We start from the raw sequence: 11,753 nt of genomic DNA, 5'->3' as shown, positions 1-11,753 counted from the left end.
GTTATAAGTGAAATAAATTAGAACAAGCTCAGTGTTTGAATAGAGAGTAATCATGTTATGATAATTTGCATGCACAGCCTCTGCCACTCAAAAACCCTAATGTATTTTATAAAGTCTTGCACTACAAAGAGCAATCCTATAAGCGGATAGTAGTAGAGCTGGCCAAATATAAAAGCGGAGAATCTGTAAAAATGACATTTTATTGTGTAGGAGAAAGCAATGAGAAGCAGAGTTGAGATATTGGTGTCCTTCTGGAGGAGAAAGCTGGCAAAAGATTGTCACTTGCTTATATGATCTAGTTTGCTATTATGAGTCTTACAGTCAGTTTTTTCCTGTATTTCAAAAGATTACATCTAAATATCTGTTTGCAAATGAAATACATGGGAAAAATCCTGAAGGCCAGAACTTCAATACTAGATCTTTCCAGAAAAGGTCATATAGAAGAAGGGGCCGCTGACAGCTCCTGGACTGGGCTGGAAGGATCAGAGCACAGGACAAATATGGGGGAAACTGGAACCCCATCAACACCACCATTCACTGCCAGTTTTATTTGCTTTTAGTTTGACAACCTGAAATACCTGAACAATGGCAAGCATTTTGCAGCAGTGGGGTTTCCCCAGCTCCTCCACAGTGTAAGTGATAGATCTAGGCCACAGCATGCCATAACATAAATCAGACCTTTACGAGTCCCCAGCAGCTGCAAATCAATGAGTTCTAGTAATAACTACCCACTTTATCTCTCTTTATTAATATTTAGATGTTTTTAATCTTTTCTTTGCAAACATGATGTTTCCCTGCTGCAGGTGTCCTTCAGTGGGAGCTGCCACAAAAGCTCCTGTTTCTCCGATTAAAGACTTTGTCTTGAACCAAGCTGCTGCCTGATCTGAAACGACACAACCACGAAAGCTAGGTGACGGCTCTGCCGATTCACCCTGGCCAGGTGACACCATCTCAGTGCACGGCCGCTGTCCTCCAGGCACAGTGTAGCCAGTCTGGGTACCACGACGCAGATCTTGTGACGGTTGTAAGGCATTTTCTTAAGCTCTTGGACTGAGCCCTCACCATGGGTGACCACCTGGATTATCACAACCTACAGCCATCATTTAAAGAGATGTCCCTGGAAGGTGGTTAGCTCTTCAGGTGGTGCTGCTAATTAGGGATGTACAAATTAAAAAATAAGCCATGTGTTGACATGCAAAGGGAGGTGGGACTCTCAGTGATTTTCAATTGAAATGATAGACCTTATCTCCTCTAACACAGGCACGGGAAAGCTGATAATGCACTATCACCTCTGGAAAACAAAAGGGGAAAAATATCAAAACAGAAAACAACCTCCCAAAAAAAGTAATATAAATTACATTTATTGTAAAGACCAAAATTTTCCAGCAAGTCCAACTGCTACTTAGCTTTAAAGTAAGTGAGAGGAAGGACGCTGGAGCATCTGCCATGCCAGAAATACCTCCAGTGCCCAGAGGAATAGGTAAAAGACCCCATTTCTTGTCCAACAGTGCACAGAGGGATCTGTGCTGGGGATGCGGCTTAGGATGGACATGGATCTGGCTTTTCTGTTCTGGGGAGGGGAGAGGCAGGAACCGTATTTTGACTTCTGGGACTATTCAGCAGAATTAATCCTTGAGGGTGATCCCAGAGGCTGCGATCCTTCCCCAGGGACTGTCCTCTGAGCCCACGCACTGAAGACAGGCTTTGATGTCCAGCTTCCTCTGAGTGAGGAGAAACCAAGACCAATTTCTTGTCCAAAGAGATGCCCAGTGCCTTCAGCAGCAGAAAGACTCCTGGGGCTGAACAGGTCACCACGGTCTACTACCACCAGGAGCCTTAAGGGGCCCAGGATGTTTCACCTCTCCATCTGCTCCCTCTGTGCCACCTCAATGAGCTTCTGCCCCAGGTGACCGAGCCACATCAACATCCATCCCACCATGGTTGGCTACACCGACCCCACCATTGCTCCCTCTTCAGCTGGGACGTGCCCTGCTTCTTCCAACGCTGAAACCACCCAAATTCCCAGGTCCCTGAGCAGACCTTCCCTTGGCACAGGGACAGCAGACAGCGATGGGGACAATGAAGATGATCACCATGAAGATGACCTCAGGTCTCCCCATCCCTGCTATTGTGCACAGAGATGCTGCAGGCTCTGCCCATAGATGCACATGTTTCTCGACCGGTGCCAACACCTTGAGATGTTCAGCCAACTGCAAGGGGTGGCTGATGTGCCGTTATCACCTCTCCTGCCTCTGCCATGTCACCTCTCTTCTCTCACCTACCTCCACTGGGGGACTGGACACATTTTCCTCTGCTGCTGGCTCCACTGCTGAAACACCAACATGGGTTCAGGTGCTGCCTCCTCTCCTCTGGCTGTTTGCCACGATGGGATGAGCCCACTGCCAGGGCTGGCAGGAGGGAGGACAGTGTTTCAGCCCTCCAATGGAGGAAAAGGGGCTGTGGCATGGAGGAAAAGAGGGGCTGGAGGCTTTTCTGTGCCATATAAATGGCATAATGAGGACACTGTGCATGTGGAAATATCTTTAATCTGGAAAGCAATTCCAGATGATGTAACTTCCAGCTCCTGCCAAGGGGCTGAGCATATACCCAGAGCTCCCCAGCTGGGGCAAGGACCAAGACAGCTCTCCTGGCCACTCCCAGACAGGGTGGGACAGGTAAAACAAGGGTGAGAAAAAACAGAAGAGATGCTAACGCTGTCCCAGGTAAGCTAACCCAGCCCCAGAGCCTCAGCTGGGGACCCAGCTCTTGCCTGGGGACAGTGGCACCCCCCAGGCTGGACTTCTGGGGGCTGATGATGGGTCACTGCAGTGACACTCAACCTCCTGGCTGAGCCTACCTGGGAAGAGACACAATTCTGGGGAGCTACAACCTCCGCATGCGGGAATTGGTGAGTCTCGGGCTAAGCTAACATCCCAGTCACTATTTTTCCAGTGGGACATGGTCCCTTGAGTCCTGCCAGGTGGCCCACAGCCTTGTCACAGATACGTGATCTCAATGACATTGGGCTCAGCACTCCCGCAGGGAAGGTGATGCTTGCAGGAGCACTGGCAGCTCACACTGGCTGCATCCGTGCCAGCCGGCTCCTGCTGGCAGGGCTGGGCAGGCAGCTTCTTCTGGGACCCCAGCTTCTTCCAGTCCGTGAGGTGCACACCATTGTCCAGGTCCTGTGGCATGGGCTCATGGTAGAGAGTGATCTGGATGGTGCGGAGTTGAGGGCCATAGTGCACCACGATGATGATGAAGACAGCCAAGAGGACAAAAATGACCACGATCACTGAGATCATGGGCAGGGCATCAGATTTCTTCGTCATGCTCCTGACAACGGAGATGGGAGTGAAGGCGGCCACGTCCTGGGGCGTGGGCTGTCTCAGTTGGTTGCTGGGTGCGGAGGTGTTCATGGATGAGTAGGCTGACCTGGGACAGAGAAAGATGGGGTGGAAAGGGGTGACCACAGAGCAGAGGCCATCCTATGTCCTTATCTTCTGCCCTCGAGTCGGCATCTCCTGCCTGCGCTTGCAGCTGCTGGGGAGTGGGAAGGTCCCGTAAGTGCTCCCTCCCACGGGCTCGCAGGACAGGATAAATTTTGGTGGTTATATCTGGCATTGCAGGATGGTGCCCCAGACACGTTCAGGTGGGGAGGCGATGCCCTGTGTCCCCTTGTCCTGGACACCTTTGGCATGGGGCTCTTCCTTCCCCACTACACCTTGCTGGGGCTTCCTTGGTGGGGAGCCCTCCACCCTCCTCTCTTTGCCCCCAGCCCCACAGTGCTAATCCAAGACCAAACCCCACGGGGACCTCCCTGGGAGACCCCAACCCCATCAAAACACACAGAGAGGCATCCCTCACCACAGCTGCAAAATCCCATGGGAGCCAGCACGGGTGGGAGCAGGGGGCAGCGGAGGGGAGAGGAGGGAGGGAGAGCCCTCCCGAGTCCCACAGGGGTACCTCGGCGTCCCTGCTGCATGGGAATCATCGTCTCCAGTGGCAAGGCTGGGAAGCTGATGGCAGGACCAGCAGAAAAACCTCCAGGATGGTTCTCCGGTGTAGGTGCAGCCAGACTCACCTCGGAGGCTGCCACGTCATGCCTCGGCCCCACACCCCCCCCCGGGACTCCCCGGGGCAGAGGAGGAAGCGCTTGCTCATCCCGTGGGCAGGAGAGGTGCTCCCTTACCCAGCCCAGTGCCACATCAGCGCAGCCGCCCCCTCCCTCGCTGTCACACACCCTCGCCAGAAAAAAACTCCTCTCGCCCGCTGCAAGACAAGTGCCCTTTTGTTTGGGGAGAAAGCACCTACCGCGCCTTCGGCTGCACACATGCAACCCCCAGCCACGAAACTGCAGGAAACCTCCCTCCTTCCACCGGCTTGGCGTTTAAATTTAACGTGGTTAAGAAATCAGTGTAAAAAATCACCCTTCTGCATGTGAGCTCTTTGCGCAGCCCAGCGAAGTGTACCCACACAATGCTCCGGGCTGGAAGAACCCTCGCCCTGAGAGATGATGCAGCCCCAGGGTTGATTTTCTCTTCCGGGGGGTCCCACTGCTGCAGAAGGACCATTAGCACTGCTATGGCCGGCAGCGGTGTGAGTCCATAGGGAAGCTCTGGACCCTGGGACCCGCTCAGGGTCACAGGCAGGAGCCAGTGCCAGGTCAGTACTCACACGTCTCTCCCCTCATATGGCTCGTGCGAGCAAGGCTGCAGGGATGCCCTCAAGTCCAGCAGCATTTACACCTGCACGCAGGCAGGTACCATACCCCTGGTCCAGGGATGCCGTGCAGTCAGACCCTCTGCCACCTGGAGTGACCCTGAGCACATCTCAGAGCAGAAAAGATGGATTCTCTGGAGTTTTAGCCATTACAAAACATGTCTCCCCATCTTTCTGTCCCAAAACACTGCTCTTACCTGGAGGCTCTCAGCAGACAAGCTGGGGTGAATATTTGAGCTGTCTTTCCTGCACATGGGGAGGATGGGGTGGGAAATGCCTCTTCCCTCATCCAGCCAAGCATCCAGAAGAGATTTGGCCACACATTAGAGCTTCTGGGAATTTGCACTCATTTCAGGATTCAGTAAAACCTTAATCTACAGCGTAATCTCTGAGCATCACATCTGTGCAAGAGAGAGAGAAAATGATGGGGGAGGCTGCTAACAGAGGTTTTGTAAAAGCAAAGGCTGCTGTGGGATGCTGGCTGCTTTTGGCCTGACGGTTTGCTTGGGGTTTTGGAGATGTTTGAAGAGACCCACTGAAATGCAAGGAGCTGCGCAGCGCACGGGAGATCTCTCCCTCCATTCCTGCCGCCATCTCCTGGTCGTGGAAAGCAAGGACCTCGCCAGCAGCATAAGACACCCGCTTGATGTGCTCCATGCAGTGAAGGAGCAGCTCCGTTGCCCTTGGCCGAGGTTCTGCAGCTTTCCAGGGGGCTGCGGGAGGGGGCTGGACCAGCCCCTCGAGCCAGGAGACACAATCCTGTGGATTTACATCCTGAACGCCTGCATGGACCCTCCAAGACGGGCAGACGTGGGAGCCTTTCCCACGTGGGGACACTAAGACCCTTCTCCTCCCCCCCAAACACCCGTTCACATCCAACACGGAGCAACGTGTTACCTCTGAAGTTCAAACTATGCCAGCAGGGGACAGGCGGACAGACAGGTCGTGCATAGACAAGTGCACCACACGGCTGGGGCCAAGAAACCAAATGCCCCAAACCCCTTGGGCTGGATGCGGGGCAGAACTAGCCCAATTTTCCAGTTCCTCCCCTTGTCAAGGAACTGGGGTTAGGGCAAGTCAAAGCCTGCCGTGTGCTGTATGTCCTGTGGGGAAGAACACTGCTGCTCCCCGAAAAACAGCATTCCAAAGCCAGCATCCCAAAACCAGCACATCCTGGTGCTCAGACTCACTGGAGATGCACAGGGAAGCACAGGGCACGAGGCAGCACCAGCTGCTGAGTTACCCCGGCCCCACGAGGAGCAAATATTTCCAAATCCCTCCCGGAGATGTTAAGAAATTCCCTCTCAGGTGGGAGGGGAGCACCGGCTCCCCCAGCAGCTCCTCGCCCAGGAAGGACCAATGCAGCCTGCAGCTGTCACGGCTGATGCAGAGCAGATTGGACCTGGGGTGCACATCCTCACCAACAAAGAAAGCACCTCCCAGAAAAACCAAGCACCATAATGAAGCCACCGAGGCCCAAAGCAGGGCAGGCCCACCGTGCCGCCGCTCTCCCCCACTATGAGAGCCAAATCCCCCATCAGCTGAAACTGATGGTGAGGTTTCCTTTGCCGTCGGTAAGCAATGTCTCACATCCTCTCCAACCATACTGGGCTAAAAAACACAGTTCCCCTGTGGATTCAGCCCGTTTCCTTCTATTCTTCAACAGGAAGCTCTGTGAGAGTCAGCCCAGGCAGGCAAATCGCTCCTCACCCTCTTGTCCCTCCCAGGATGGACAGAGCCTTAGCGGGGCTGCAGAGCCACAAGCCACCGAAAAGATGCTGGCTCCGTCCATCCATCCGCTCCTCTGGCTGTTTGGCTGCATGCTGTTCCAAGGTGAGATGCTCCACTCACGCCCCAGGGAGGGTGAAGTGGTGTTGGGCGGGGGGATTTGGGGAGCCCGGCTTCATGGGGGGCACCAAAGGGAACCGGCCAGATGCTCGAACATGTAGTAGCTGCCATCAGAAAGCTCAGCCTTTAAATTCAGGGGTGGCAGGAGTCCGGTTGCTGGGAAAAATGTGGCCGTACCAGGTTTACAGAGTTTATTTGACAGCACTGGAATAAAAGAACCTGTTTCCTGGTTAACAAAAGGAGTGTTTCTGCTGAGGGTTGCGATGCTGAGGTGTTTTCTAGTAAGTGACTTTTGTCAAATAAGCATAAAGGTAGAACATTTAAATGTACAGGACTATTTTCCTCAAAGGTATTTTTTCCTTGGCCGATTTTCATTTTTCCTCTCGTCAATATAAATACAAAGACCATGTGCAAGTCTCATGCAGAGCATGCCTCATCCTTATTGTAATAATTCTGCTCCTTTGTGATAGTTCTGCTTTAACTTCTCTTTCCCACGTGAGTCGCGGTGTGGGATGAAGGAATTGGTTTCCTGCTCTGAAGGATGACAGGTTGTTTTTTCCTGCATCATCAGGCACATCTTGTGTTGCTGACAGCTGTAGTAGCTAGGAGCTGAAAAGCATTCAAAGCAATATAGACTGAAACATCATCGCTGCTTCTAATAGAAAACCACCTAAAAATAATGTCTCCATCCAAAGTTTTTATCATTAAACCATAGAAGTTGCCTATGGGTTACAGCCACTGTGCTGGTAATAATGGGATTTTTAAAAGTCAGAGAATATAGAAACAAATTCAGTTAGTAGCTGTGTAATTCTGAGAAGTAAGAGCACATGGATTGGAAAATTTCTCCTTTCATTAAAGGGCAATACTGCTGGCTTCAGCAGAAGGGCAAATTGTGCCCGGTATCATACAAGGGGCTTTGAGGCCCCTTGGCCATACTGCTATGCTCCTTAATGCCTGGCCAGAATGCTGTTTTTCCCTTAAAAGTATTTGGTATGGTTTGCACAGGACAGGAATGCCATAGAGGTTGCCAGACACCTTCTCTGGCTCAGCTGCATCACGCCGAGATCCAGCCCCCGCCTGGTGCGGGACCGCTGGCTGCACTGCCCCCCGAGATTCACCTCCCGAGTGGACCCAGCTACTGCAGCATCAGGTGGAAGGGATGCCACCCTCTGTCCTTCTGTCCTGAGTGCATCACTTTGTCCCCTGCAGTCTGCTTAAAATCATGGGTCAGGGACCGTTCTCGCTAGATATATGTCTAGCAGCTAGTGCCGGACCCCAGCGGGGCCAATGCCTACAGATGATGATAATGGCATTGCTGATGCTCGATGTGCACTCTCTGGCTTCTATCAGAAAAACTGGCCTTCCCCACTGTCATATATCCTGTCTCACTTTTTTGCATTGATCCAATAGTTCTGAAATGGCTTTAATTTTATTTTTAATTTTTTAGCAAAGTCACTAAGGTGGTATAGTACCTGGGGGTTGAAAGCTTCTGCTCAAGGCAAAGCAGCAGGCTTAGCAAAAGGGGCAGAGACAGGGTCAGTGATGCCACTGGTTCCCCGACACACAGGCAGCTGGAGAAGGGAATTAGAGGCTCTTGAACAAGACAGAGAGAAGAGCTCAGAGCTCTCCCTTCACCTGAGGAGGTGGAAGTAACCTTGCAGGAGAGACAGAATTTGCTTTGGCTGGAAACTAATACCTGCCTGTTTCCACACAGGCGTTTTTGTTTTTTTTTTTACTTTGTGCAAGTTCATTAAATTAAAAAATAACAAATTCATTAATAAATTAAACTTTGAAACTCTCACAGTTATTTCTAAATGAAGGTTCATTCAAATACTGTTATTTTGAAATTGCTGAAGTGGGCAGGTTTGGAACACTTCCAACCTGTTTTTCCTCCCCCAGAAACACTTAACAGAAAATTTGTCCAAACAAACCTCTTCCTATGAATGGTTTCCATTACAATGGGCAGGCATTTTACAGACAAAAGATTTCCACTGAAAAATTCCTCCTCGAAGCTGATGAGAATCCAGCAGGATTTTCCCACTGTTACTCCATCCACTGCTCTCCTTACCTGTGCCACAGCCAGTGGATGGATAATGCCACAAGAAGCATAGTATATTGAAAACATATATGTCGATATATATTTTTTATATAATTGAAAACGTGGGGTGCAGCTAGAGGACAGAGACTGAGCTACCAGGAGACCTTCCAGACACTGTCCTTGTATCCTAAAACCAGGGCATCTGGTGCATCCTAAAACTGATTCCTTGGCCAAAAAGTAGCAGCCAGTGCAACCCTGACCTGGTGAAGAAGGAAGAGAAAGCAGGAGGTGGTTAGGAGAAATGTTTGTTCACAAAACAAACTGCTCCCTTCTAGTAACATGAAACCCCACAGATGACTCCGCAAATCTGACCAAAGTGGCCAGAGACAGTTTCCAGGAATTATGTCCCATTTACAATAGGTGAGTCAACAACAGGTGTCCTTGGAAGGGACGGTGTTGGTAACCCAACACCAGGAACGCTCCTGCTGGGAAAGCCAAGGCATGAGCTTAAACCCAAGGCTGGAAAAGGGAGATCTGCACCTTGTGTAGCACCAGCAAAAGGCACCACTGCCAAGCCTCGGCTAGAAGGTCTCATTATTCCGCTGCCCTGAGGAGCCCACTCAGCATGACCCAACCACCATAACAAGGAGGAACCTCCCATTCAGTCTTTTTTGTAGTCTTTTTTTGCGGGGGGGGGGCTGTTTCTACCTTTCAGCTGAATGATCCCAGCACAGCAGAAAGGAGCAAAGTCCCCTCTAGTATCTCTGGCTGTGGGGATGTTTGGAGATATAAAAGTTTCAAGGAGACTTTGCCCCTAATGCCAGTAGCTCATGAAACTTCCTACAAACCTGGTGAAACACCAGGGATGCAGTTAAATGGCACTGCCTTACTAGCAGCTGGATTTCACAGGTTAGGGAGAATCTTCTCACCACTGGCTGGTGAGAAACCTCTGGTTTGGGACCCCGTTCCCTGAGATCAAGGTTGCTGATCCAGGACACAGTGATGGGACAGGGGCATCATATAGTACAGAAGCAAAGATAGTGGCTTGGGCTTGCCACCCTACATAAAGAGGAGGCAGAGAGCTCACACGGAGCTGTTTGTTGCAGAAATGTGGAAGAGGGGCCATGGAGATGTGGAGTATGTCTGTCCACCCTCTGGAGCAAGCCAGGCAAACCCTTCTGGCACTGGGGACAGCCAGCAGGGACAGTCACCCCTGGTTCTGGGCAAAAGAGGGGACCCAAGGTGGGTGTCCCCCACCTTTCCCACCACATCAGGCACAACTGCAGATTCTGCACACTCCCAAGGGCAGCACAGCTCTGGGTGAGCAGCTCCAGACATAGGATTCAATACACTCCTCTCATATGCTAGCTAGAAGTGACTCTGGAGTTGCTAAAAATCTTGGAATCACACTGAAATTAGTGTGATTAGAAATGAGTGAGAAACATGTCACAGCTGACGATGCACCGGATGGAGACACAGGACCGCTGGGCTTTGTGTCTGCCACTTATCACAGCCACATAATGCTCCTGTGCCTTGTTTTCCCCAGATATGAAATAGGGATAATAAAACTACCTCTTCCATAAAGTGCTTTGAAATCTGGGAATAAAACCTAGGTGATATCACCAGGGTCACTCACCTAAAATCTGGACTCAGATGAAGCTTGTCAGGCCAAGATGCTTTACCTGCTCTTTAGCTGCTGCTTCTGCAAGACTCAACACTTCAGGCAGCAGCTGCACAGTGCCTCCCCAGCACCAATGCGCTGAAATTACTGCATCCAGGCAGGGATGTCCTTCAGCCGCTCCCCTGGGGTTCAAGCCAGGACACTTAAGAAAAGAAAGTGGAAAGAACAGGAATTATGAGAAATCCCTTTGCCACCAGCCCCTTACGCACCTTGTCTCCTGGGTCACTGGGTGGGAGCTGAACCGATCCCAACAGATCACATTCCTGCATGGTGGTTCATGAACACCATACAGCCTGGCTGCAACCAGCAATGCCCAAATAAACCTGGGGAATCTTGGAATTACTAGAAAGAATAATAAATTTGTGAATAAACTTGGAAACGGTAGAAAAGAACCTCCATGAACTTGGGGGAAGCAAGACGTGCCTGGTAGGCACCTACCACTGATCCACCACATTGGCTGTGCTGCTGTAGGGCATGGCAACACGGGTGCTGTCACAGGGCTCTGCAGATGCCTGTCCAGAGGTGTAGCGTACAAGCAAATACAGCAGCTGATCTCCTACAGCAGCTGGAGCGCACAACATTCAGAACAAAATCATACAAACTGATGAGGACCACCTGCGAGGTGGCCTGTACAATGGCAGGACCTTGGCTGGTAGCCTCATCAAGGTGTGAAAGCAGCACTGCTGAACTAGCATGCAACTCGCGACAATTAGTCTGCACCTCAGTTTCCCCATCTACAGAAAACAAAGCAGAGCTAACACTGCCCCTCTCCTCTGTAAAGTGCTTTGAGATCTGCTGATGAATAATATTATTTTTTAAAAAATGTAGGTAGGCAAAAAGTATGCACTGGGCTCCAGCTCCCATCAAGCCTGGATAGGTGGTCCCCCCATCTTTCATTTGAACTGGGCATGGAGTGACTTCCTCCTCCAAAACTTGAGACCCAGGGTCAAACCCTAGGAGCAGCATAGCCAGGAGAAGGGCAGGACCCACATCACCAGCACTATGGAGACCAGGAGCAAACACAGAGCTCTAAAACAAGCAGGTCACAGAGGAAACTGGAACCAGTAAGCAGCTGGGAGGGTGACAGTGCAGCAGCCTGATAGAGCAGGTGTATACTCCCCAAACACTATGGAACAGTGGTGGTGCAGACAGAAGAAAAGCCATGCTTCTTTCCTCTTCCAGGAGCAACAACTTTTTGTGGAAAAAAACAGACTCCAGCACACACGGTGATGTGGCAAAGCCCACTCCGTGCATGCGGTTTCCCCACATTGTTTGTCTCCCGGCTCATTTTCTACATTCTAGTGTTTTTTAATTGACTTCCGCTAAGATCTGCTTCCAGAACAGCTCACCAGAGAGGAGCATGGAGTGTGATGCTCAGAGAGGATGCCCAGAGCTGAGTGCAGCCCTTGAGGAGGGGCAGAGGAAGCCTAAAATTAATTTTAATTGCTGATGAGATCCGGGTTT

General features: G+C 51.0%; 1 protein-coding gene across 3 annotated transcripts; it reads right to left on the bottom strand.

Annotated features, from left to right (window-relative positions):
- Window positions 1-1,495: 1,495 nt before the first annotated feature.
- On the bottom strand, window positions 1,496-4,085 carry SMIM33 (small integral membrane protein 33). 3 transcript variants are annotated; one of them, XR_012044141.1, is made up of 3 exons: window positions 3,868-4,056; window positions 2,858-3,435; window positions 1,496-2,408 (listed from the first exon to the last, which is right to left on the bottom strand). XR_012044141.1 is itself a non-coding variant. In XM_072872804.1 (2 exons), the coding sequence occupies exon 2, from the start codon at window positions 3,417-3,419 to the stop codon at window positions 2,997-2,999; it is 423 nt and encodes a 140-aa protein (XP_072728905.1). In that variant the 5' UTR covers window positions 3,420-3,435; window positions 3,967-4,085; the 3' UTR covers window positions 1,496-2,996. The 3 variants fall into 3 exon arrangements, 2 of the variants coding, with proteins under 2 accessions (XP_072728905.1, XP_072728904.1); XM_072872804.1 differs by having other exon boundaries at window positions 1,496-3,435; window positions 3,967-4,085; XM_072872803.1 differs by having other exon boundaries at window positions 1,496-3,435.
- Between the last annotated feature and the right edge of the window lie 7,668 nt (window positions 4,086-11,753).

The sequence above is a fragment of the Ciconia boyciana genome, chromosome 9 (assembly GCF_034638445.1).
Source record: "Ciconia boyciana chromosome 9, ASM3463844v1, whole genome shotgun sequence".
Classification (NCBI taxonomy): Eukaryota; Metazoa; Chordata; class Aves; order Ciconiiformes; family Ciconiidae; genus Ciconia; species Ciconia boyciana.
This window is presented reverse-complemented; position numbering and strand designations above follow the sequence as displayed.

Bases quoted from the DNA above. Each gene is read 5' to 3' on its own strand.
- SMIM33 (XM_072872804.1), bottom strand. From the start codon at position 3,419: ATGAACACCTCCGCACCCAGCAACCAACTGAGACAGCCCACGCCCCAG.